Genomic DNA, 26399 nt, shown 5'->3' on the forward strand with positions numbered 1-26399 from the left:
ATTGAACACCATAAACTTCTAGCGTGATCAGTTTTCATTCTTTATATTTCAATTAAAAAAATCAGAAATGTTCTAGATTTGTGCCACTATTTTTACAGGGTTTCGGAGGGTTTAAGAACATGAAAATTCTTTCAAAAGCGCATTTTCTTACTCTTCATCACGATAAAACCCAACCCATTTGTTGGGTGGGTACACCAAACACAACAATTATATGTTAAAAAAAATAGAGCATGGTAGATAAAGGATTTTATATGAAATACCATAATTCTTCTGATCTTAGGCTTGATTTGTGGATTGTGTCCTCTAGATCCTCGATTGCCATTTTTCCGAGGACCTGATCCAGATGCATGACAGGCATAAAGTGACCGTTTTGAGTCACAGCTTGGAATTTTATTTCCTTGAGAGATTGAAATATTTTTCAGCAAGAGAACCGAATGTATATATTGTGAAGGTGGAGGAGTCGAAGAGGTTGATTGGTTTGGATGGTACAATCATTAACATAGCTTTTATGAATCATAGTGATGGATTGAAGCCGTTTCACCCGCGGAGAAGGTAAGTGTTTAGCTGTCAAAGAGGAGGAAAACAAAACTACGTTCTCCGTGTTGGAGATGCGATTTTGATACCTTTATTGGGCCACTCAATGGGTTTATACAAAGCTCGAGAAACTCAGAACTCTTTTTGTCGCTGAAGAATTGAATAGTACGTAGAATTCAAGCTGACATGGCAAAATGATTGACCAGAAATATTTCATCCGACGTGGCACCCCTTAGAAGCTCCAAAAATAGTTTTTTTTATATAGTAGTGATTTTAATGATATTTTATAGGTAAAAAGTAATTTTCTTAATAAGTGTGCACTACCCAAAACATCTTATATTTCAGAACAGAGGGAGTAATAATTGTAGATTTTTAATTAATTTCATGATTTTCGTTTATTTAAAGTAGACCAAAACATCTTACAATGGTTATTTGTTAAGAGAATAGAGGGAGTAGAATATACATTTCATTCTGAGCATGTGCGCGGATAATCATGTAGTTGCTGATTAAAGTAAATATTACTCAATGTAAAGTCTTCGTTTAGGTATTGTCATCTTGTGTAACTTACACTGTACACTGAAGACTTTTTAATGCAACCAAAGATTTCAAGAAATGAAAGGTTAGACATTCGAGTGCAGACAGAGAAAATAAACAAATTTCAAACACTAAACCCATAAACAAACTTCAAACAACCCAAATTCTAGCAAGGATGACTTCTGCTTCGTATATTTGTTACCTCAGTATAGTAGTATATGTCAATCAAGCCCGATATTCCCGAATTCTGTAGCCTTTATATCAGAAAGGCATATCAAACGTCGAGGAATACAATTAAATGTGTAAAAGCTATACCTACCACAACGCTTTTGACCTCTTAACAAATAACCAATGCAGATTGGGCAAGGTCTCAAACTCTTAGAATAGCTGTGTGGACTGGTAGAAAGACAATTTTCATCTGTAATAGTTTTAACAAGTTCCAAACGAAACACACATGGTAATAGGAACTAAGGGGGGTCTCACAATTCTACCTCTGTCAGTTTGCAAAGCTCCTGACCCCAAAGAAATAGAGACAACAGATAATCTCAAACTAGTACTGGCGAACGGGACTTCTCGAGACCCTTCTGTGACCAGACCTTCCATGAGGAGAACGTGACCTGCTTCGATCACGACCCTCTCTCCCACTCCTGGATCTCCTGTCATTCGGCTTTCTATGATCTCTACCGCGGTCTCTATGTCTGTCTCGATCCCGATCACGGTGTCTTTCTCTTTCCCTAGAACCGCTCCTCCTACTCTCGCTTTCCCTCGGTTTCCTTTTATCATCACTTTCTTTTCCTCTTCCTAGCCTTTCCTCTTCCTTCCCTTTATCTTTAACAGTCTGCAAATTTAAAAAAAAAAAAAAAAAAAATCATTACTTGCATGAAGCAGGATACAAATTATACGTACAGAGACTTACTTTTTGTTCAGCAAGAAAATCTCGGACCATGCCATAGCCAACATGTTGCTTCCCAGTGACATGAGACTGAGCCCTGTCTACAGCGTCATTAGCCACAAGGAATGAACCACAAACCTCACACAGTGCCATCTTCTTCTCATGTACCATCGCTAGTGCCTTGTCATTTGGACGTTGTAACAGCACTGCCTTCTCAACATTAAGCGCTTCCACCTACCAGAGTTGCAAAAAGATACAAGACCAATGAATATATATAGTAAAGGTGTCACATATAATGTCAACTGCAATTAGGGAGGAATAAAGCAGATCACCATATAACAAGATTCACTATGATAGTCAAAACTTGAAAACTCAGTATCTTGAGCCTCTTGAAAACTCAAAAGCATGGCATAACGTATGTACCTTCCTCATTAGCGCTTCAGCTTCATCCACTTTGCCATCTTCGCCAAGTGCTTCCACTTGTTCCAGAAGGTTCTTAATCTTCTCCTCCAAAACAGATAACTGTTGAGCTTTTTCTGAGGATAGAGTAGGCGGTGGAGGAGGTTCAACCTCTTGCGCAAGACGTTCCCGTCCACGCCTTACCTTCCTGTCAAGATCATTAACCTGTAACCCAATTCCCAATCTTAGCACAGAGAAGAAAGCAAATACTAATAAAGAAGAGTGGAAAGCATTACACACCAACTTCTCGCAAAACTGAACAAGCTCAGCCTCGAATTTGGGAACATAGGAATCATGCCTCGGAGAGTTCTCGAAGCTGAAATAAGCCAAGCGAAAAGAAAAAAAGAAAGAAAAAGATTTAGACTTGTTGAGGTTATTGAGTAACCTCTACAGAGAACATTGATGGACCAAAACGCAGCAAACGATTAACCAACTTTCTTTTCTTTTTTTTTTTCTTTTCTTTTCAAGACCAATAAAGTGGAAGCCAGAGATGGTTTTAGTAGTAGAGTGCAATTGAGTATTCAGATGAAGCACAGTTATGTAAGAAGAAGCGATCTCAGATTCGGAAAAAGTCAAACTGAAACCAAATAGTAAACATAATGTCAAGCCTCTCTAACCTCTCTTTCAACTTTGGATCATGAATTCTCGAGCAGGCTCCTGAAAAACAAAACACAAAAATGAAGCTAATAAAAAGAAGGCAAAGCAAGGAGTTAAGAGTTAGTGACAAACCAAGATCACTTTTGGTGTTGACGAAGAGGTCATGAGGACAAAATCGAACCATGTAGAATGCACACACCTCTCTATCATCCCACTTAATCTCCTTGAACCCTCTTCTCTCTTCGTCCGTCAGATCACGAGCTGCCATCAAATTCCTATACTTATTTGGCTAATTAAACCAAAAAATTAAGCTATCCAAGGCTCAATTTCAGGTCGATTCGAAAACTCACCAGCACCCATAAGTTCGTCGAGCAGAGCTCTTTGAGCGTCCATGGCGGATTACGAATTCGAGAGGATGACCAACCAAAGGAGTGATGATTAATTAGGGTTTCCTTCGCCACGTGATTGGCAAAGGCCGTCTTCTACCGTTAACTGTATTCACCGTTTAGGTGATATTGTTTCCTTTAGTTTTTGGTTTTTTGATTTTGGTTTTAGATTTTAGTTTTTAGTTTTTAATTTTTAGACTTTGTTTTTTTTATTTTTAGCTTTTGGTTTTAGTTTTTAGTTTTTAGATTTAGGTTTTGCTGTATCTTTAATTTTTTTATATAAAATACGTAATATATTATTTAAAAATAATAAAAAATAGTAATAAATAAGCAATATATTGAAACTATTTACAATTTTATTACATAAAATATATATATTTTTTTTAGAACTTGAATGGCTATTTTCAAATTAGTATAATATATTTTATTAATAAAATATTTTAAATTTTATAATTTTTAGTCGTTGTTTAGTGTGTATAATAATTATCAAAATTATTCAATAATTTAATTTATAGAAATTAATAACTAATTGGTTATAACTAATACTAAAATTATCTATATTTATTTACATATACGAAACACAAATAAATTATTTTACATTGATGTTTACATGATAAAAAATCGTATGGGAATTTTATCTTTATGAAAATATTATTTATTTTATTATTAATTAATTAAAATATAGTGTTTTATACAAAATTCGTTTTTATATTGAAAACTCACAAAAGTTGTGATAGGTCCCTTGCCAAGAGATATCAATGTTGATTACAAGTAACAAAAACACAAGTAGTTTTGGGTAGATAAATCTACCTCTTTTTGTCTTTTTCATTTCTTTAAATAGGAAAGTACATGAAGCAAATAATAAGAGGTGGAGTCATTGACTCCTATAATGCAGGAAACATGGGAAAGGTGGAGAACGTTACGTAAGAAGCATTCCACTTATTAACAACTTGAAATAACAAAAGAAAAGATATATCTTTAAGATTTAAAGATATTTGCTGTTTGGCTTATGTGGCCTTGACGATTTCCTTGGCGCCACTTCAACGTCATCTTCTTCTTCTTCTTGTATCCTATCAACACTCCCATCCTCAGAAAGAACCTTGTCCTCAAGGTTCATGTGAAACGTAGGAAAGCTGGTAGTAATTTGGTGCGTGTCCTCCCAAGTAGCTTCGGTAGCAGGCAAGTCAACCCACTGGACTAGTATCTCCGTGAGTTCTTTCCCAAATTTCTGGACGGTGCGTTGTTGCAGAACTTTGGCTGGAGTGAGGCGCAAGGTACCTGATTCCTTCAATGGTGGTAGTTGAACCGAAACAGGTTCTTCATCACCCACACGTTTCTTCAATAAGGAGACATGGAAGACAGGATGAATTCGTGCAGTTGCGGGGAGAGCGAGGCGGTAAGCAACATTTCCAATGCGAGCCTCAACTTTGAAAGGACCAAAATAGCGGTGTGATAGTTTCTGTGAAGAACGGCGGAGGACAGTCTTCTGGTGGTACGGTTGGAGGCGTAAGAAAACCCAGTCACCTATCTTGTATTCAACATCACGGCGGTGTGTGTCAGCGAGCTGTTTCGTTCTGTTATTTGAAGCTTACAAGTGTTGTTTGAGTTCGTCTAACAACTCGTCTCGTCGCTGTAATTGTTCATCAATCTCACCAACAAGAGTAGAACCAAGTTCATACCTCGGTATAGCAGGGGGAGGGCGACCATAGAGAGCCTGGAATGGGGTAGTGCCGGTGCTTGAGTGGAAGGTTGTGTTGTACCAGTATTCGGCCCATGGAAGGAATGAACTCCAGTGCGTTGGGCGTTGTTGGACAAAGCAACGAAGGTAGTGAACGATGCAGCGATTCACTACCTCTGTCTGACCGTCGGTTTGAGGATGATATGCGGTGGACATTTTAAGCGTTGTACCGGATAGGCGCCATAGTTCCTTCCAGAAGTGGCTGAGAAAGACTGGATCGCAGTCGCTGAGTATCGTACGAGGCAGTCCGTGTAGTTTGACGACGTTTGCGACAAACCGTGAAGCAACTATGGAAGCAGTGTAGGGGTGGGATAATGGTATGAGATGAGCTGACTTACTAAGCCTGTCGACGACCACCATGATTGACGTGAAAGAACCAGAACGAGGCAAACCGTCGACAAAGTCCATTGATATATCTTCCCAAAGCTGTTCAGGAACCGGAAGAGGTTGAAGAAGACCGGCAGGCGACATCGTTTGTGACTTCGCGCGTTGACAAGTATCGCAGTGAGAAATGTACTCCACAACTGTCTTGTGCATAGAAGGCCAATAGAAGTGATGAGAAAGCCGTTTAAACGTACGCAAGACACCAGAATGACCACCCAATGTCGTATCGTGATGCTCATATAGAAGTTGCTTGATAAGAGGAGAGCCTGGTGGAACTACCACTCTGTTGTTGTAGCAGAGGAGCCCATCCTTCCAAGAGTAAGGAAGACCTGGTTTCCCCTTTGCGGTTGCTCCTATACGGAGGAGGTAAGGATCTGATGACGCGAGAGCTCGGAGATCGTCCCAAAAGGAGGTATGTGGGACGGAGAGCGCGTTAAGGATTGGGCTATCGGGGACTCGAGACAAGGCATCAGCTGCAGATTTTGTTTTGCCAGGCTTGTAAACAATTTCGTAATCATACCCGACGAGCTTCGACATCCATTTTTGTTGTTCTGGCGTCAGTATCCGTTGCTCCAACATGTAGCGTAGGCTCCTCTGGTCTGTTTGGATTGTGAATTTGCGCCCTAGTAGGTAAGGTCTCCATGTACGGATTGCCACGATGATCGCCAACATCTCTCTCGCGTAAGTTGACCACGCTTTTTTTGTAACGCCCAATGACCGACTAATAAAGGCAATTGGTTGCCCATTCTGAGAGAGAACGGCACCGATTCCATCCCCTGAGGCATCAGTTTCAATCACAAAAGGCATGGAGAAGTTTGGGAGAGCCAATGTTGGGGAAGATGTCATTGCTTCCTTCAGCTTATTGAAGGTTGTATCTGCTTCAGAGCTCCACGTGAACTTACCCTTGCGAAGGAGATTGGTGAGTGGTCTTGCAATCAGCCCATAATCGTGTACAAATTTGCGGTAGTACCCAGTAAGGCCAAGAAAGCCTCGGAGCTCAGTAACGGATGTGGGGACCGGCCAATCAGTCATCGCCTGCACCTTAGATTGGTCCACCATTACACCGGTGTTGGAGATAATATGGCCAAGGTACTCGAGCTCTCTTTTCCCAAATTCACATTTCTTAAATTTGACGGAAAGCTGGTGATGTTGGATTAAGCTCAATACCTCTCTAACGTGCTGTAAGTGTGCCTCCCACGTTGGACTGTAGACAAGAATGTCGTCGAAAAAAACAAGCACGAACTTGCGCATGTATGGCCTGAAAATGTCGTTCATTAGCGATTGGAATGTCGATGGTGCGTTGCAAAGACCGAAGGGCATGACCAGATACTTGAAATGACCGTGGTGTGTTCGGAAGGCAGTTTTGTGAATGTCGGTCGAGCGCATTAGAACCTGATGAAACCCGGCGGTGAGATCGAGTTTGGTGAAGTAAGCTGAACTGTGTAACTCATCGAGCATATCCTCCACTGTAGGAATTGGGAATCGATCCTTGATGGTTGCTGAATTGAGTGCTCTGTAATCAGTACAGAACCGCCAAGAGCCATCCTTCTTCTTGACAAGGAGTACAGGGGAAGAGAACGGGCTCGAACTGGTACGGATTATACCGGCCTTGAGCATGTCAGTGACTTGCCGCTCGATCTCGTCTTTCTGAAAATAGGCGTATCGGTACGGTCGCACGTTGATAGGATCAGTACCTTCTTTGAGTGTAATGGTGTGTTCGATGTCTCGGGGTGGAGGAAGTCCGTCGGGAGACTCGAAAATCCCGTTGAATTCCTTGAGTATCACGCGGAAGTCATCGTTGAGTTCTTTCAGTTCCGGTGATATCGCCGTCGAACACAACACAAAAAGAAGATGACCTTGTCGGGCTTCTTTCCCTATTTCCTCTCGTGATGTGGGCTGGATTTCGTTTTGGTGAAGCCCATTCAGAATATGTGTTTCTCCTTCCCAGTCTAGCTGAAGTGTTTGGGCCTTCCAATCTGTTAGTATGGGCCCAAGACTTTGGAGCCATTGGATTCCCATTACCAAATCAAGGCCCACCAAGGGAAGGGCATAAAGTGTAATACGGAAACAAGCACTTCCGATCTTTATTCCGACGTCGTCGAACCTCCTGCTGCAGCTGAGTGGTGTGCCGTTGGCGACACGGACATTGAACGGTTTTGTCAGCGTCTCCTGCAACTGTAAGTCGGATGCGACTTTCTCACTGATAAAATTGTGTGTAGAGCCGCTATCAACGAGGGCATGGAGGTTGCGGTTAATGATTATAGCCAAGAGGCGCATTGTCGTCGGAGAATCCCACCCAGTGAGGGCATGGAGAGTAATCTCCGGTGTAGAGTCGTCCTCTTCTATGTCTGCTTCGTCGGGTTCCGTATCATCGATTCCTTCCATGATGAAGAGTTGGGGATTAGCGCACTTATGGCCCGGAGAGTACTTCTCGTCGCAGCTAAAACAGAGGCCCAAACTGCGCTTTCGTCTCATCTCCTCCCAGCTGAGTTTGCGAGGTGTTTGCTCTGGCCGCGGTGGAACTGGCGTTATCGTGTTTGTTCTTGGAGTCGATGGAGAGAAGGATTGACTCCTAGAGGTGAAGCGTTTCTGTTTCTGTAATTGATCATCCTTCATGCGAGCTAAATTGACAACCTCTTGCAGAGTCTTTGGTTGGAACATACGGACATCATCAGCGATGGAGTGATGAAGACCTCCGAGAAATGTTCCGACGAGTGCTTCCTCCGACCAATTTGAGACTTTGTTCCTGAGTCTGTCGAAGGCACGTTGGTACTCTCGGAACGTCCCTGTTTGACGGATCTTTGATAGCTCCTCATGGAAGTTTGTGATACGAGTCGGACCAAACCTCGTCCACAATTCCCCCTCGAACGTCTCCCATGAGATAAGCGTCTGGTCCACGCCGAGTGCTCGTACAGTTGCCTGCCACCACTCGTTGGCTTCCTCCGTGAGGTGATAGGAGGCAAAGCTTACTCGTTGGTTGCCGGTGATCTCGTAGTAGGCGAAATATTGAGTAGCCTTGGTAAGCCATTCAGTCGGATCTCCGTCGCTGAATCTGGGAAGCTCGAGCTTGACATGCCGACGGTTGCTATGAGTAGCCACAAAAGGGTTGACGTCTTCGGTGCGGGTGGTTTGAGGTGGTGTTGTAGCGCGTCGCGGTGGGACTTGAGACGTGCTGGATTCGGTTTCGCGATTGCTTAGGACAAGCCCTTGCATTTCCGTGAGTGACTGAGCCATTGTTCGTTGGAAGGAATCCTCCAAACCCCGAATCCTGTCATTGATGCCTGTTGTGAGTTTGAGTAGTTCATCTTGAACCATTCCCGTACTTGATTCGAGATCGTCGAGAAGTTCTCTGTTGTTGGCCATGGTCTCGTTCCGTAGATTTTGAGACACAAGCCGGGTTTTTTGTGAGTTTTTGGTGGTACGAGGTGGAATGATGTTTGACTGGGTGGATCGAAAGAAAGAAGAAGAGAAAACGTAAGCTCTGATACCACTGATAGGTCCCTTGCCAAGAGATATCAATGTTGATCACAAGTAACAAGAACACAAGTAGTTTTGGGTAGATAAGTCTACCTCTTTTTGTCTTTTTCATTTCTTTAAATAGGAAAGTACATGAAGCAAATAATAAGAGGTGGAGTCATTGACTCCTATAATGCAGGAAACATGGGAAAGGTGGAGAACGTTACGTAAGAAGCGTTCCACTTATTAACAACTTGAAATAACAAAAGAAAAGATATATCTTTAAGATTTAAAGATATTTGCTGTTTGGCTTACGTGGCCTTGACGATTTCCTTGGCGCCACTTCAACGTCATCTTCTTCTTCTTCTTGTATCCTATCAAGTTGGTTTTTGGCTTTTCTTCACAGATTGATTGAAATTTTGAAAAACTAGTTTCCCTAAATTTTAGAGAATCTATTTGTTAAAAAAACTTGATTGACAAGTGAAATAGTTTTTATAAAAACAAAAACTAAAAACTAAAACTTGATTGGATAAAAAATAGTTATTACAAAAACAAAATTGCAATTCTCCTAAATAGATCATTTTCAAGTTTTGGTCACAAAAATAGACCAAAAGAAGAAAAATGACCAAAATGTTTCATTTAATAGGTAAAATGATCCTAATATCCTAGATATATAAAATAAAAAAATTATAGTTTTAGATTATATGTTTTCAAATTGGAACTTTTTTATAAATTTTTTTTTTTGAATTTTTTTTTTTCAAATTTTCTTTTTGTAATTCGAAAATACTTTTTAAAACTATTTTTAAAATTTTTATTTTTAAATTTTTAATATTTATTTTTCATTTTATAAAATTTTAAACTTCTATCACAAATTCCCACCCCTTAACTCTAAACCCTAAAGTTTGAATTAGTTAACCCTAGGGTATAAATGTATATTTACCTGTTTAATGAAACATTTTGGTCATTTTGATCCTTATAGTCTATATTTGTGACCAAAACTTTTTTAGTGCTATCTTAGAGTATTTCACAAAACAAAAACCAAAAACTAAAGCAAAAACTAGAAACAATCGACCTCTTAATCATCATGTCCACATCAGCATATTTTTTATTTTATTTTACATCATTACTTACTCAATTAAACTAAACTTATATACTTTTTTTTTCTTATATAATGTCCAGTTTCTTTATTATATTATGCTATTACACAAAATGTGCGGAGAATATTAACAATTCTATGATTGGTTCCATTGTATTTTGAGCATCCATAATATCACTTGATTTAGCAACATACATAAAAGAAAAAGATTTCACAACACAAAGGCATTTTTTATGAGGAAAATATTGCATAATTAAGAGTTTAATTACTTTCTCGCTTTCAACCTACATGAATTCTTAAGTTAGTGCATAGTTATTTTGAAACTTGTTTTTCTCTAAAAATATTATTAAGATATAAATTAAAAATTATCCAATCAATAATAAAATAAACTACAAAATATCATTAGTTATGCAATTTTTGGTAAAAGTAAAAATTACATTGAAAAAATGGAAACATCTTCTATTTTTAAACATCAAAAACTTCCTTGTTTAAAACGGATGGGAGTATAACTTTATTACATCTCTACTATATAAAAAGAACTAAATTGAAACAATTCTAAGTGTGCCACATAGGACAAAATATTCATAACCAATCATTTGTCCATGTCGTCAAGGATGTTAAGCTGTTGGGCCATGAATCTGTGCTACGTAATAGGCCCATTAATTTTAATGACCAGTTTGTTTTACTTTCCTCTTCCTCTAACCTAAGTTGTCATGGCATCTACAGACCCTCCAAAAACTCATTGTCTTCTCATCTCCTCTGTATAACGCCTACGATGACAACAATGATGAATCAAAGCTATCCTCCACACAAATCGGCGTGTAACTCTCCACATCCCTCCTCTTACTCAATGATATCAATGCCTCTTGAAGATCCCTTAATTAATCACTGAAACACATCTCATCTCTCTCCTTTCCCTATTGAGACTATATATATATCCCAACCCAACAATCTCTTCCTCAGCAAACGCATCCCAGCACTATGGCAAATCAAACGGCAATCGCCGCCGTGCAATACAAGCCATTCTCCACTTTTGTTTCAGCAGGACCAGAAGATTCCAAGTTGATGTTTAGGCTAATCCATTTCTGGTAAGCTTGCAATAATTCCAAAGGAGGCATCCTTATCGGAACCAAGTACGTGACAGTCGATTTCTTTAATGATCATCATCCACATCGGCTCTCTCATGTTCCCTTTTCCCACTACATTCTTAGAGTTCCCTGCTGGCGAGTTTTACCGAAAATTCAGTGAAGTGTAGTAGGTACTCACTTATCTTTTTCCTCCATTTAAACCATGATTAACTCTACATTCAGATTCTCATTTCTTAAATAGATAAAGACACCTACTTAAGCTTGATTTAAAGATAGATGGAGTCTCTAAAACTGATAGGAATCAAAGGGTCGTAAGTTTCTAATCTTCTACGTTTTGCTGTTGCTTAGGATGGTTATCTCTCAAAAAGACATGATTGCTTACCACGAACATGCCGGAGAAGCCTTAAATTCACATCCGCCTATGCTCGATGCAATGTCAAATGAGTTCTGGGAACAGAAAATTGTGAGGAAGAGCAATGGAGCAGATATCTACAGACTACAGAGGAACGTTAAGAAACGGGACAGGTTAGGTTTATATAAAGATGGTTTCAAAAGAGAAAAGGCGTGTGTTTTTAAGCTAAGACACAAGAATTTGGTAAGCTTTTTAGCAGTAACTTGATCGCTTTGGTTACAGCATCGACCGGTGGAGAAAATATTATAGACTTACGCTCAATTCTTCATTGGCTTCGTCATGGAGAAGAAGATTAGGAGTGGTTATAGGAGTTGTAGAAAGTATGTTTTATCTATGGCCTCAGATTATATTTGATCTGAATGCAAGTAGTGTTTTGTTATCGATGATGATCACGAACCATTGATTTCTCAATTTAAGATTGGAGATGAAACCTACTCATCAAGTAATGGCTCTTTCTTCGAAAATATAAAATACAAAAATTTCAAGTTACGTGTGTTTTTGTTTGTGTTATCATCTACAGATATATTTAACTTTGGATTGTTTATCTTGGAAAGGATTACAAATCTAAAACCTGGTGAGGAACAAGAAGATCCAGAAAGGAGGTATGCTGAGTAAATAAGAGTTTATGGTCGGATAACTTAGAGAGAGAGTGGTTGATGAGAATATGAAGATTGAAAAGAGAACGTTGGGAAAAATTAAGCAAGTAATTACACTTGGACTTATGTTCACTGACAAATCCCCGTCAAAGCAAATCAAGCTTCTACGCAGATTTATGACATGGTGTTTATTCGTATGAGTCTAGCTCAAGGCATTAATCAGATATGTAATTAGGTTGTGTGTATTGAAGAATTGAAACTTTACTCTTTTGTTTTGATTTTAATAGATAAGATAGTTATGTTACGATTTCAAAACATATTTTGTATACAACCAATAAAATTGCACCTTACTTTTTAGGTAAGATTTGCTTGTACACAAATAAACATATCTGTTAGCTGGTTTATTATCAGTCACCATTTTCAGTCCAAAGTAATATCTTTTATATAATTAATAGGCAAAACCATTTGTGGATACGTAAAGAGTTCTAACGAGGCATCTAATGAATCTAAGGTTATAGGAAAACATGGATGAGCTGACATGATGAAGAGTTTTGCTCAAGTTTACGGGATCAAAACTTCTTCTAAAAAACACACGTACGTATTATTTGTATAACTAGGTATTGAAAATATGAAAAAAATGTCAGCATACAAAAACAAATGCTGTAAAATTCCGAGATAAAAAAAATTATATTAAACGCCTATGATCAATAAACAAAACTTGCAATAAAATAATAATAAAATGTGTACGTATACAAGAGAAAACAACAAAACATACATTTAATCGTTAAAAGTCATGAATTTGAATAGCATTGTTTTAACATGAAAACTCAAATATTGGAACAACACAACATATATACACTCACCAAATATAATACTATACACTACTATGGTCTGAAAACCAATCAAATAAATCTGTTAACTATGAGCAATAAATCAATCAATTTAATATTGTCAAAAAATCACAAATAAAATCAACCTAAATCTTGATCATATTTGTGATTTTTGATATAAAATAATATAAATTAAACTTTAAATATTTAAAAAAAATTAAAATTAAAATTTATAAGATACTATTCGCGAGAATCTAGTTATTATATTAAGAAAACAAAGAAACTTGTCTTATCATAGCATCAAAACTTGGAAATGTGTAATACAAAATATGACAATGGCCAGCCGAACAAATTAGTTAGCAGGTCTTCTTCGTAGGCACCAAAGCACGTTTTTGAGAGTTTAGAGACTAATCAAAACTGATACGACGCATCTTACAAACAAGATTGGCCGTTAGGAAATCAAGTTCACTACCAGCTTCTGATTTCATCACGTCTTTGAGCTCATCTCTTGGTGTAGCCAAACACGTCTGGAAAGTTGCAAGCACAGGCGGAATCGGCATGGACAAGGCCGCAAGCACATTGCTCAAATACTCTATATCTACACACAGCTGCTGTGCTCCTCGGTCTGAAATGTATTGGATTCCTCTCAGTTGCTCCATGTACAGAGCCGTTGCGCCTTCTGCTACCTTGAACATCCACTCGGTTGCAAAGAACTGTGCGTCCTCGTTGTTTGAATCACCATTGGTTGAGATTCCTTCAGCTAGAGGCTCAAGCTGCTGAGGCAAAGTCAGGAGATATTCTCCAACGCTTGTAACGTAAGCCTGAGGGTACGAGCTGAAGTTTGGTAGAGCAAACGCAGTCTGTTCCTCCACTGAAGACCAGATTGGTAGGCGAGATACTTCCCCGAGTCTTTGCCTCACTTTTGATATGAGGATGTCATATACAAGTTCGTTCACTGTATCCGCAAATGCAGCAACTCTCTGAGATGCCAAAGGCAGTGCATGGAACCTTGGATCTTTAGACTGCAACAAAACAAGAGGAAAAGAAAATCAGACACGTGAACATTGTATATTAATTTATGAATCTTTGTAAATTAGGACTACCTGCTCCAACAGGTTTAGGAGTTTGCGAGCCTTCTCCGGGACATCAACCAACCGAATAGCTGCCACATCCAGGGAAGCTCGTCCAGCCATAGACAAATCTCCAGCTGTTTGTTCACTTGTCAAATGTGACAGGTTCTGATTCAGATTTGTGCCAAATAATGAAATAGACAAGCTGGAGTTTAGCCTAGCCAGAGTGGCTCTCAAAGAAGCTTCAAATACGGAAGACCTGCTCGTAAGGCAATCCGCTACTGTAAGTATTTGAAGAGCTCCCTGGACAATGGACCACTCCTCATTTGAACTCAAGTCCATCTTACGAGAGCTTTTCTCTGCACTTCCATCTTTCTTTGAGCTAACTCCATCACCTGTACCATCCACTCCGAACACAACTCTCAAAGATTTGAGTGCTTCCTGAAGCATAGAGATATACTGCACCATAGTGTCATCTATTGCAAGTATCAGCTCGTCTGCCTCTGAGCCCCCAGTGAAACCGATACACCTCTCAACCGCAGCTTCAAGAAGAACAACAACTTGGGGAACAGACTCTTCCATCCTACGCACTGTTTCGCTGAGTTCAATTCCTTGAGCTCCAACACCACGCGTAACGGCCCCTCTCAGATCCACAACTGCGATCTCCGAAGACAGAATAGCACGTTCCATCTTCCCATACCTAAAGCATGATCAATTCTAATGTCACAAGCAAGCCTTGAAGAACTATTGGAAAATGAGACAATCCATAAATGCTAGAAATGGACAGAGACGTGTTGAGAAGAAAACTACACAACATGAAACTTACTTTTGCTTAAATGATTCGAAGGGTGAGTACACGGCCTTCAGCGTATCTATTAAGACCCTAAGTTCAGATTCAGCAAACAGGTGCTGGATATTTCTCGCAAAGGACCCAGTTACGTTGTGCAGGTCAATAAGGGCCTCAAGATGCTTGGTCTGAATATTAATACCCTTGGGTAAGTCTCCCGATAATAGATCCATCACACCTGTTCAAGAAATACATCAGAAGTGTCAGTACTCCTCTCATTGCACAAATATAAATGTAAGACAAACGTATTGCTTAAATGTTTGGGAGATTTGCAATCGCTAAATGAGTAGGTTTAATAACAAAACTTCAGACCTTTTTCCAAACTTTCCTGCTAAATTGACCGATTCACAAAGTTGGCTATTTTGCATTAAAATAACAAACCAGACAAAACACCAAGAACGGTAGTAGCTCATGTCAAAGCAGAAGAAAACTGATCGTCTTAGTACTATCTAGCAAAGCATGCTGATAGTAGAGTAAAACCACCATGGAAGCAAGTAACCCCAAACATTCTGGGTAAAGGACAAGACTAAGAAGGAAAATCTGACCTTTGGCGAGTGCTTTTGTTTCAGGAACAGCATCTCCTGTTGCAAGGTTAAGACGAGAAACAAAGCTAGCCCCAAGTACCCCCATGGTCTCAACCAACAGCTTTGGGACGAGAGTCATGTAGTCATCAGGGAAGGCAACCATACACCTGAACAATCATGAAAGAAAAACCACATGATCGGGAATAAAGGTCTGACATAGTGTTCATGAAAGCCAAATCACATGATTGGGTCTTTAGTTACTGTAAAAAGAAAGGTACAAAAATACCATTTCCACTCCTGCTCAAGATAGAGTAGCAACTCGTCGTAAAAGCTTGGCAGCCAACTGGCAAAGGATGTCAACTGAAGCTCATCGCCACTAGACAACGTTTGGGTTTCACTTCTCTCGCTGGCAAGCTTGTTGGGTCTTTGCTTAGTGTCGAAATCATCCCAGAGTTGTTTTATTGGCTTAAGACGGACTTTTGAATATTGCAACTCGAGAGACTTGAATCTCCCAATACGGATGAGAATTCCTCGCAAATCTTGGGCAACATCAACCTGCCAGATTTGTGAAAAAGGCTTTTCAGTCCAAACTAACAGCAACAACCTAAATCACAAGATATTTGGGTACCAACCTTGTGAAATGTTAATGCATCAGTAAGACGTGGCTGCACCATCGCCTCTAGCCTATCCTCCAAAACCTCTAGTTGCTTTCTAACATTAGCAAACTCTGCAACCTGTTTATCAAAAGTGAGTGAGGGAGGATACACAAGTCAAGAATGGTATTTGGTACAACCTCTCCAACAGCAGACAAGCAGTTTCTCATGCTGGCAAGAGTTTCTGCAGCACGAGGAAGATCGCCACTGGCAAAAACATCCTCAACCGTCGAGCTTAACTGAGTTAACCCAGCAGCATCCTGTCCAAAGAAGATAATCAATACTTGATCGAACCAAGTCTGGATGGATTTACCAAAAATAACAGACCTGTAGTGTTTTGTAGGCAGCCTCCATTCTCTGTTTGACACTGTCCACTCTAGCAAGAGTAGCTATACAATCTGCTGATGATCCCTCTGCCTGCAAGTACCATTTCAGGTTGAGATCTCAGATCCAGTGTGTAAACGAAAGTGCGTGATCTCAGAATTCAAAGAGTTTAAGCACAATGCGGTACCTTCTTGAGCTTCTGGAGGATTCCGGCAACTGAACTACGCAGAGACACCGCATCGTCACGTAGCCGCAGGACATCGCGTGTTGCGCGAGGGACGCGAAGGAGAGCGCTTCCGCTCTGCTCTTCGAGAGACGATCCGATCTCCTCGGAGGCGATCTGGAGCTTCATTTCCAGATCCACGAGGTGTTTCTCCAGTGAGTCCTGCGGGTGACGCGCTTGGCACGTCGAGTTAACCCACCGCTTCGCATCGAACTCCTCGTCTGAGAACGGACCCAGATCCACCATCATCTCTAGTCTCTCTCTCTCTCTCTCTCTCTCTACGTTGAATAAGACGAAATCTCCCATCGAAGAAGATACAAACTGAACCAAATCTACCTAAACCGGTTTCTAATCGGCACAAATCTATGCTAAACCGAACCGTAGAGAAACTTTAATTAGGGTCCAAAGATTTATTGTCCTTATACGTATTTTACTTGCGGACCACGTACTTCTAGAACCTTCTTCTATATAATTCACCCCTCCCTCATTAGTCATTACACTTTACCCTTGCTCCTCGTTCCTTCTTCTCTTTTCTGAAAATGGCCTCAACATCGCGTCTAGCTTTCAGGAGACTTCTCTCTTCCACCGTCGTCCATCGTCCGGCTGCTGCTTATCGCCTCTTCAATACCAAATCAGGTAATCGAGGTCTAATTCCTCCCATCTGTTATTATTATAACGGAACAAGTGTCGGATCTGAATCTGGTTTTCGTTGATGTGACTCCACTTCCAGGCTTCTACGATCTGATTACACCAGCCATGAGCTTGAGCCATGTGGTTCAATCCCTAGAGGACGAAGAAGAAGGCCCTCTGGTAGTAGCAACGGGTGGAAGACTTGGGTGGGATGTGAAAGAGAAGGAGAATGCGTTACACGTGAGGATTGATATGCCGGGGCTTAGCAGAGAGGATGTGAAGCTTTCTTTGGAACAAGAAACACTTGTGATCAAAGGAGAAGATCACGACGAAGGACGTAAGTTTTCGAGTAGGATAGAGTTGCCCGAAGAAGAATACAAGGCGAATGAGATAAAGGCGGAGATGAAAAACGGCGTGTTAAAAGTTGTGGTTCCTAAGATCATACAGCTAGACCTTAACAATGCTCTCCACATTAAGGTCGACTAGAGGTTTCGTCTACGTTTCTGTAAACTTTGTCCACATCTATTATTCCAAAACTTTCAAATCGATATAACATCCTTGGCAAAAGTTCTTCATTATCTTTCATGTTTGCTGCTTTCAACCTTCTATTTGAATTGTTGAAGCTTTCTCTCTTCTTTGGTTTATTGAACTATATCCAGTTTCTTGGAATATTTCAGTGATCCTACTTGTCAATTGATCGTTTCTGTGAACTTCGTTCTCCACTGTTGGATTAAGATTTTTAGTATAGAAATCTGGCCACAAAAATCTATTAAAGCTAATCCTAGATTTTTTTCCACCATTCCCTCTCTGGACCTACCACTCAAGCTAATCCTAGCAACAACAAGACCACCGCAGAAAGACTCTTTACATTCCGCAACATCAAAATTTATATATACAAAAGAGATTGCCAGATAAAGAATCAAGAAACTAATAGTTCCAAGAATATAAATAAACTAGTATGCATACAAGACAACACATAAACATATAACCACTGTATTTACCACAATATTTGGACATAACAAAACGTTCTCAGGAATACATTCACCTAACAAACCACCACCAACTAGCTAAATAAACAAAACCCGCGTGAAACGCGGAAAAACAATGATAAACTAGGGTTTATCTGTAACAGAAAAGAGAGTGAGAAAGAGAGAGAAGATAAGATTTGTTTTAGTTGATCATTTGATATCCCCAAATGTTTACAATTCGCATAATTAATAAAACGACATTGTACTCTTATTATTCATTAATAGACTCTACTAAGTTTCTTTTTCAGTCAAAATTTCTTCCTCCTCACTTCACTCTTCACTTCAGCCACTTTAACTCTTTTCCTCGATCTCTGCTTCCTCTGTATGAAAGCCAATGGCACAGCTAACTTATCAATACCCCCTCGCAGAAGACATATCTCGTCCTCAAGCTGAAACTGTGGAAACTGCTCAGCCAGCCTTGCAATAGGTTCCCAAGTGCACTCAAAATCTAGTAAGCCAACCCACTTCACTAACACTTCAGGTTGATGATTCTCTGCTGACTTTTGAATACCCAATATCTCTGCAGGTTCAGTGTTCCATTCTAGCAAGGAAGATAGGATCAAAGGGAGCTCATGTACTCTAACCTGAGGTTCCACGGCTTGTTTCAACTATGACACATGGAAGACTGGGTGAATGAGGCTGTGCGACGGCAAAATCAATCTGTAAGCTAGCTTCCCAATCCTCTTCTCCACCTGATAGGGACCGAAGTACCTCGGAGCTAATTTCTGCCCTCCTATTAGCTACCGAGACCTGTATGTATGGCCTCAACTTCAGAAACATCCGGTCGCCCTCCTTGAACTCAACATCTCTTCTTTTCTTGTTAGCGAAGACCTGCATTCTCGCTTGAGCAGAAGCCAAGTTGTCACGCAACTCCTGCAACAACGCATCACGTTCTTGGATCATCACTTCAACTTCAGCATTTGCAGTCGGAACATCACCAAACCTCAACAACTTAGGGGGATCACGCCCATATAAAGCCTTGAATGGGGTCAATTTGGTTGAAGAATGGTGAGAGGTGTTGTACCAATATTCAGACCATGGTAACCACTGTGACCACGACGAGGGTTTCCTTCCCGTAAAGCACCTCAAATATGCTTCTAAGCATATGTTCACCACTTCGGTTTGCTCATCTGACTGAGGATGATAGGTTGTACTTTTGTGGAGTGCAGTCCCTTGAGTCTTAAACAGCTCTTCCCAAAATCGACTCAAGAATATCTTATCTCTATCTGAAACCATAGTTTCAGGAAACCCGTGAAGTCTGATTACCTCCTTGATAAATGCTTCTGCAACCCCTTTTGTAGTGAAAGGATGTCGAAGAGGAATGAAGTGCGCATACTTCGATAGTCTCTCCACCACAACCATTATCACATCAAACCCCTTAGAAATTGGTAGCCCTTCCACGAAATCTAAGCTAATATCATACTACACTTGCAAAGGAATTGGTAGAGCATGAGAAAGGGTAGTGTATTTATTCTTCTGACACACCTCACACGATTTAATGAACTCAGTAACATCACTACGCATTCCCTTCCAACACACTTCTCTTACCATTCTTTTGAAGGTTTTCAGAACTCCCTCATGACCTCCAATATCACTATCATGGAACTGCTTCATAAGAGATGGAATAAATGGGGATTTTGCAGGTATCACTAGTCTGCCTTCATTGAACAGGTGCCCATTCTTCAGATAATAACCTTCTGGAGCATTCTTATCTTCCTTCAAGGCTCTTATGATAATTTGTAACCCTTCATCCTTCTCAACTTGAAGTGCTAACTCGTCGAGATCAATTGACAACAGAGCAATCAGTTGAAACTCTTGTAACTCTACTGCATCCTTCTCTAAACCCTGCTGTCTCGACAGCGCATCTACTACCTGATTATCCTTTCCTGGCCGGTACTCTATTGTGTAATTGAGTTCCAACAACTTGAATGCGCACTTCTGTTGCTCCACAGATACATTTCTTTGTTCCAACATATGTCGTAGGCTCTTCTGATCCGTTCAGATAGTAAATTGGTTCCCAGTGAGGTAATATCTCCATTTGGTTACAGCATACACTATCGCAAGCAGTTCTCTTTCATAAACTGACTTCACTCTCCTGAACTTGAGAACGCTTTGCTAATGTAAGCGACTAGACGGTTCTTTTGAGACAAGACTGCTCCAATCCATGTCCCCGACACATATGTTTCTACCATAAAGGGTTTAGTGAAATCTGGTAACCTCAACACCGGCATAGGTTATCACTCGCTTCAACTAACAGAAAGCCTTTGTAGCATCATCAGACCACTTAAATCCTTCCTTCTTTAACAATTTTGTGAGAGGACGTGCTATTTTTCCATATCCTGCCACAAATCGCCGATAGTAGCCAGTCAGACCTAGGAACCCTCGTAAAGCCGTCACATTCTTTGGTTGCGGCCACTTCTTCATTGCTTCATCTTCTCAGGATCAGCTGCAACCCCTTTTGATGAGATCACATGACCCAAGTATGATACACTGGACTGCTCAAATGCACATTTCTTCTCATTAGCGTAGAATTGATGCTGCTTCAAAACACGGAGGACAGTTTTCTGATGTTCCTGATGCTCCGCCTCGCTTCTGCTATACACCAATATATCGTCGAAGAATACCAAAACAAACTTCCTCAGAGACGGCTTGAAAATCTCGTTCATTGGTGACTGAAACGTTGTGAGGGCGTTAGTGAGCCCAAAAGGCATCACTAAGAACTCATAATGCCCTTCGTGCGTTTTGAAAACCGTCTTGCACACATCCTCTTCTTTCACTTTGATTTGGTGATACCCCGACTTCAAATCCAATTTTGAATACACTGAAGCTCCAGCCAACTCATCTAGCAACTCTTCAATCACTGGTATCCGGTACCGGTCATGAATTGTGCTTTTATTCACGGCTCTATAGTCAACGCAGAAGCGGAATCTTCCATCCTTCTTCTTAACTAACATCACCGGACTGGAGAAGGGACTGATGCTTGGCCTTATTATTCCAGCTTACAACATCTCTCTAACCAACTTCTTAATCCCATCTTTTTGAATATGTGAATACCTATACGGTCTGATATTGATTGGAGAAGTACCAGACTATAACGTGATTACGTGTTCTCTACTGCGCTTCGGGAGAAGTCCTTGCGGCATGTGGAATACAGACTCAAACTCATTTAGTAACTTCTTTACTTCTCGGCTTGGACTCTTGAGTTTGTTACCTCCCGGTTTAGCTTCAAACAGAGCCTGCAACTCCAAAAGGAACACCACTTCCTCCTCCTCCACTAACTTCTCCATCGATTTTAGTGACCCTTGCGCCTTTAACAGCGTGGGATCTCCACTGATGGTCACTCATTGGTCATTGACTAAAAGTCTCATGATATGTAAGCCCTAGTTGATCCTCGTCTCTCATAGTTTTGCCAACCACGAATATCCCAACACTACATCTATTGTTCCCAACTCAAACAATAGATACTCTTCCTCAATCTTCACACCCTGAATGGCCATCTCCACTCCAGTACACTTCCCTTGTCCACTTAACACTCTTCCATCTCCTATGGACACTCCAAATTCTTACGTTGGTAGCACTGGTAGACCCAATGCTTGCACCAACCTCTTGGCCATGAAGTTGCACGACGCTCCGGAATCAATCAACACCACAACCTTCTCATTCCCTATCTGCCCAACACCTTCAGTGTCCTCTTTGATGTGATCCCTACCATGGACTGCAGCGACAGAACCTGTAGCTCCTGGACTTGTTGGTTCTGTTGACCCATTGGACCTTCAGGTTCTTCCTCCTCGTCTTCCTCAGGCTTACTTTCCTCCTCCACATCCATACACTTATACCTTTGATAAGCTTTACATCGATGCCCCGCAAAGTACCTTTCTCCACAATGACTACATGGGTTCTGAACTATCTTCTTCTGATCACCCTGCTTACTCTCACGCTGTGACTCAAAAGATTTCCTCGCCGGAGTGACCTCACCTGTCTTCTCTAGACTAGTATTATACTGCCTCTGATGATTATTGAGAGCTGGAGCAGAGTTGGTTCTCTGGAATGTCCTAGACTGATAGGCACTCTGCTCATTTTCCTACTCTTCTATTATCTTCGCCATATCAACAATCTCGTCCATCCCCACCGGTCTCAACCTTACGACCTGCTCTCGTAAGCTCCTCTTCATCCCATGTAGGAAGATCCCCTTCAATACATCATCAGGTACATGAGGAACCTTTGCTGATAACTCCTCAAATGCCTCACGAAACACAGATATAGTACCCGTCTATCTCAATCGTAACATCTGACTCAGTATGGTACCACCGCGAGTTGGTTTGAATCTCCTTTTTAATTTCATCTTGAAATCCCTCCAATCCAACAGCTCATCAGGAACATGTATCATCCTCAACCAAGTCACCGCACAACCCACCATACAATCCATCGCCAAGGACAGTTTTTCCTCTTCCTCCGTGTGGTTCACTGAAAAGTACTTCTCAACCCTAAATATCCAATCATCAGGGTTCTTCCCTGCAAGCTCCGGTAACTCCAACTTCTTTTGAAGTGGTAAACCTTTCAGATGTGCTGAGTAACCCGAAGATCCCGCCGTGAATGGTGTCGAGTGAATCTTGGTGGTTCGTAAGGGTATAGCGGTCTCCGTAACTTGTAGGATTCCCTTCTCTGGTCGCATCTCCAGCCCTTTAGCTTGAGGCTGAGATCCGTAAGAGATCGAGCGTTGCGTCTCCTCGGCGCTTCCCTTCATAGATCTAGGGTTTTCAGGGTTCGACATCACGGCCGACTCAACTCCCGTCTGCTTCTCCTCTGTGGACTGACGGTGACGCTCTTCCGTGCATTTTTTCATCTCCAAGGATCGTTGGTGATTGGTCTTCATCTCGGCTCGCATCTCCTCGATAACACTGGTGAGACCACCGAGCTGCCCTTCTATCGCAGTGATTCGATCAGCGTTGGAATCCTGCTTAGGAGGCATTTATGGGCTCTGATACCAATGAAAAACTAGGGTTTATCTGTAGCAGAAAGGGGGTGAGAAAGAGAGAGAAGATAAGATTTGTTTAGTTGATCATTTGATATCCCCAAATGTTTACAACTCGAGATTAAATAATACAAGACTCGCATAATTAATAAAACGACATCGCACTCTTATTATTCATTAATACACTCCTCTAAGCTTCGTTCTCAGTCAGAGTCTCTTCCTCCTCACTTTACTCTTCACTTCAGCCACTTCTAACTCCTTTCCTCGATCTTTGCTTCCTCTGTATGAAAGCCAATGGCACAGCTAACTTATCAGACAACTAGTAAAATACAAAGATATGTAATATTGTACAGCCAAAATGATAAAGAACTAAACTAGGATATTTTGTTTTGGTTTTTAATGCAAGATTTTGGAAAAAAAAAACTGGAATTGGAAGTCAAGGTGCACTAAGACCATGATTAATGCAATCTCTTAGAAGGGTGTTTTAGTGTAATTAGGAATTTAAAAAAATATAGCTTTTAACTGAAGGAATATATTTCTAAAACCCTTAGGAGTAAAAGTCTTCATCCATGGTTTCCTATAACCTAGTTTCATGAGATTTACTCATTACATGCCTCATTAGAAACCGAAGCTTACCACATATGGCTTTGCTTATTGATTATATATATAAATGAGATTACGTTGAACTGAAAATAATGACTGAAAACCGTAGAACATATATGTTCATTTGGGCTCGGTGGAAGTTTAATCTAAAAAGTACCATGCAACTATTCCTATTCTCCTTTTAAATTATTTTTGTTCTTTCTCAAACATAGATTGGTTGTAACCCATGTTCAAAAACTTGGGCGAGTACCCGTCGTTGTGGCCGGAAAGTTTTGTGTGTGAGGATGGATTTTAAAACTCATGTCTTGTTGATTTGTTAATTCGTCTCAAATTTCAATATAATATAATAAAGTGAAGTGCGGAGAACTTGTTCTCATATGCTTGTGTTTACGTTGTATGATCACAAAATTCAATTTTCTCACATAATAGTCTTGATGATTGATGATGCTTAATCATAGCTCATGCGTCTAACAAAGTTGGTGCTTTCTATGTGAATTCAGTACCACTTGCATTTGGAAAAAAAAAAGAATATGCTATTATATGATTTAGTCGTCCTGAAGTCAATGTGTAAGAACGTATACTCTCTGCTTCAGAATTTCTAAATATAAAGAGACTGGATACTATAAAATATTTAGTATATAGACACGGAAGAATCCTGAGATGTAAATCAGAAAATATACTTGCTTGAAATTACTTTGTTTAAGAGTTCTGATCCTAAATTTTACACTTTCTAAAGAGAGTCTAGAATCTGAACGCTTAGATTAACCCGGGGTTCTTAGAGTAGGGTTCTTACTTTTAACTAAAAAACTTAAGAACTGGTTCTTAAATAAGGACTTTAAGAACCGGTTCTTAACTTTTTTAGTTAAAAGTTAAGAAACAGTTTCTTAACTTCCGCTAAGAACCTCATCCTAAGAACCCGGGTTAATCATGCTCTTAGTGTATCAAACAAAATCTCTGAATGTTTTCCTTTTCCTCACCAGCAAAGAAAACAAAAACAGAGTTCGGTCCCGGAATCACAACCCCTCCAGCCTCGACAAATAATTCAGGAGGTAAAAATCATTTTATAGTTCCTTCCCTTATGAGACCTCAAATGTCCAATCACAACCTTCTTAAAATTTTGCGCTCTCCTCCTTTACCCAACCACCCGATTTTCATTGATCTTCATCTTCTTCCTTAGCTTTCTAGCTTTCTTTTACTTCTTAACACCACTCTTGTCTTTAACAACGATAACCACAACCGACTCCGCTGCAACATATAAGTTATTTTATTTTAAAAACAATCACTCTGCAAAGATGAATCAGTCGTAAAATTTCAAAAGGTAAACGGTCAAATATATAAATAAAATCTCAACGCACGAGCAAAGAGATGGCATTCTTTACCTTTAAAAAGTCATGAAGAGCATTAGCTTAGATGACAATTAAGTTCAAGCTCTTGGTTCACTCAGCCGTGGCCAATGCTCCAGCTTCCTCGTTGATAACATCCAATATTTCTTACCGCTTCGTTTCTCCATCCAAAAGCTCTAAATCAAGATTTTTAAACAATAAGTTTGAAGAAACCATCTATTACAAAACAGGGTATGTCGTATAAACTTACTGTTCTCCCATTTTCTTTCATCGTCCATGAGAAGAGGAGACTCACATAGACGGATGAATAGCTTCTTATTGGAAAACCTTGTCTCTCCCTCTCTGTTGGACCATAAGTCCACAAAAACACAGATTTCTAAGAATAAATCAATCACAAGTTCTTGTTTTCATGTTTCACGCTATAAAAGAAACAAAATTCTTAGTGGTTGTGAATGAAAGAGATATAAAAGAAACAAAGATGTAGTGGGTGTACCAGACATTGTAAGAAATACAGAAAGCTTTTATTGCTTACAACTATATTTGGCTGAGAGTGATTCTTGAGAAGCTTCAGTTCCTCTCCACCCCCTGAGTTTTTTCCTTGGAGGTGATGCAATCAGAACCTGGAAAGAACAACTAAAATCAAGTTAAATCAACAACAACAATCATTAGTCGACGCCAAAACAAAAAGTAGAATTATGTGAATAGTCAACGAATTAAGATGATAGGTTTTACTACATATTTAGAACGAAACAGCTTGGTAAGTAGTTGATTGATTACCAAAAACTCATAAGAGGAATCAAACGTGACGAAAAAAGGGAAAATAAAGATCGACTTGCAGAGAATGATAACAGTTCTGAAAACCCAAAAGGGAGTTAACTAATTAACATGTTTATCCGCCATAAGTTCTTGGTCTTGAGATTAACAGCAATTGAACAGGCAAGGCAGATTAAAAACCTAATAATCCCAGTGAACGATGAGTCGCCGGACAACCACTTGAGAAAACGGCAAAGATGCTCATTGCCGAGTGTAAATTAGGAGGACAAAATCAAGGTTATCCATGGCGGAAAAGAGGAGTAGAAAAGTAAGAATTGCAGAGAACTTGGTTTGGGGTAGTGAGGGTTCGTGTCTATGGCCCTAAATTTATAGCAAGTGGTTGATAAATTCATGAAACGTCTGGATT

General features: G+C 40.2%; 3 protein-coding genes across 4 annotated transcripts; 1 reads left to right on the plus strand and 2 right to left on the minus strand.

Moving 5' to 3' along the window:
• Positions 1-1465: 1465 nt before the first annotated feature.
• Positions 1466-3583, minus strand: LOC111209314 (luc7-like protein 3). 2 transcript variants are annotated; one of them, XM_048770142.1, is made up of 7 exons: positions 3367-3583; positions 3149-3277; positions 3037-3076; positions 2660-2735; positions 2384-2584; positions 1985-2194; positions 1466-1906 (listed from the first exon to the last, which is right to left on the minus strand). In XM_048770142.1, the coding sequence occupies exons 1-7, from the start codon at positions 3407-3409 to the stop codon at positions 1619-1621; spliced, it is 987 nt and encodes a 328-aa protein (XP_048626099.1). In that variant the 5' UTR covers positions 3410-3583; the 3' UTR covers positions 1466-1618. The 2 variants fall into 2 exon arrangements, with proteins under 2 accessions (XP_048626099.1, XP_048626100.1); XM_048770143.1 differs by having other exon boundaries at positions 3149-3291; positions 3367-3571.
• A 9662-nt stretch (positions 3584-13245) lies between these two features.
• LOC106405757 (conserved oligomeric Golgi complex subunit 7-like) lies at positions 13246-16950 on the minus strand. Its single transcript, XM_013846298.3, has 9 exons — positions 16608-16950; positions 16424-16513; positions 16237-16356; positions 16076-16177; positions 15730-15998; positions 15465-15610; positions 14899-15097; positions 14106-14772; positions 13246-14024 (listed from the first exon to the last, which is right to left on the minus strand). Exons 1-9 carry the CDS (start codon positions 16947-16949, stop codon positions 13410-13412), a joined length of 2550 nt encoding a protein of 849 aa, XP_013701752.3. The 5' UTR covers position 16950; the 3' UTR covers positions 13246-13409.
• A 167-nt stretch (positions 16951-17117) lies between these two features.
• Positions 17118-18020, plus strand: LOC111209741 (23.5 kDa heat shock protein, mitochondrial-like). Its single transcript, XM_022709751.2, has 2 exons — positions 17118-17279; positions 17374-18020. Exons 1-2 carry the CDS (start codon positions 17183-17185, stop codon positions 17757-17759), a joined length of 483 nt encoding a protein of 160 aa, XP_022565472.1. The 5' UTR covers positions 17118-17182; the 3' UTR covers positions 17760-18020.
• Positions 18021-26399: the final 8379 nt, after the last annotated feature.

This window comes from Brassica napus, chromosome C9, assembly GCF_020379485.1.
Source record: "Brassica napus cultivar Da-Ae chromosome C9, Da-Ae, whole genome shotgun sequence".
In the NCBI taxonomy this organism is placed as follows: Eukaryota; Viridiplantae; Streptophyta; class Magnoliopsida; order Brassicales; family Brassicaceae; genus Brassica; species Brassica napus.

Bases quoted from the DNA above. Each gene is read 5' to 3' on its own strand.
- LOC111209314 (XM_048770142.1), bottom strand. From the start codon at position 3,409: ATGGACGCTCAAAGAGCTCTGCTCGACGAACTTATGGGTGCTG. The intron at 2,585-2,659 runs GTGTGTAATGCT...ATTGGGTTACAG, and splicing joins TTCAGTTTTGCGAGAAGTTG to GTTAATGATCTTGACAGGAA. The intron at 1,907-1,984 runs GTAAGTCTCTGT...TTAAATTTGCAG, and splicing joins ATTTTCTTGCTGAACAAAAA to ACTGTTAAAGATAAAGGGAA.
- LOC106405757 (XM_013846298.3), bottom strand. From the start codon at position 16,949: ATGGGAGATTTCGTCTTATTCAACGTAGAGAGAGAGAGAGAGAGAGAG. The intron at 16,514-16,607 runs GTACCGCATTGT...TGGTACTTGCAG, and splicing joins TCCTCCAGAAGCTCAAGAAG to GCAGAGGGATCATCAGCAGA. The intron at 14,025-14,105 runs GTAGTCCTAATT...GTTTTGTTGCAG, and splicing joins TCCTAAACCTGTTGGAGCAG to TCTAAAGATCCAAGGTTCCA.
- LOC111209741 (XM_022709751.2), top strand. From the start codon at position 17,183: ATGGCCTCAACATCGCGTCTAGCTTTCAGGAGACTTCTCTCTTCCACC. The intron at 17,280-17,373 runs GTAATCGAGGTC...CTCCACTTCCAG, and splicing joins CCTCTTCAATACCAAATCAG to GCTTCTACGATCTGATTACA.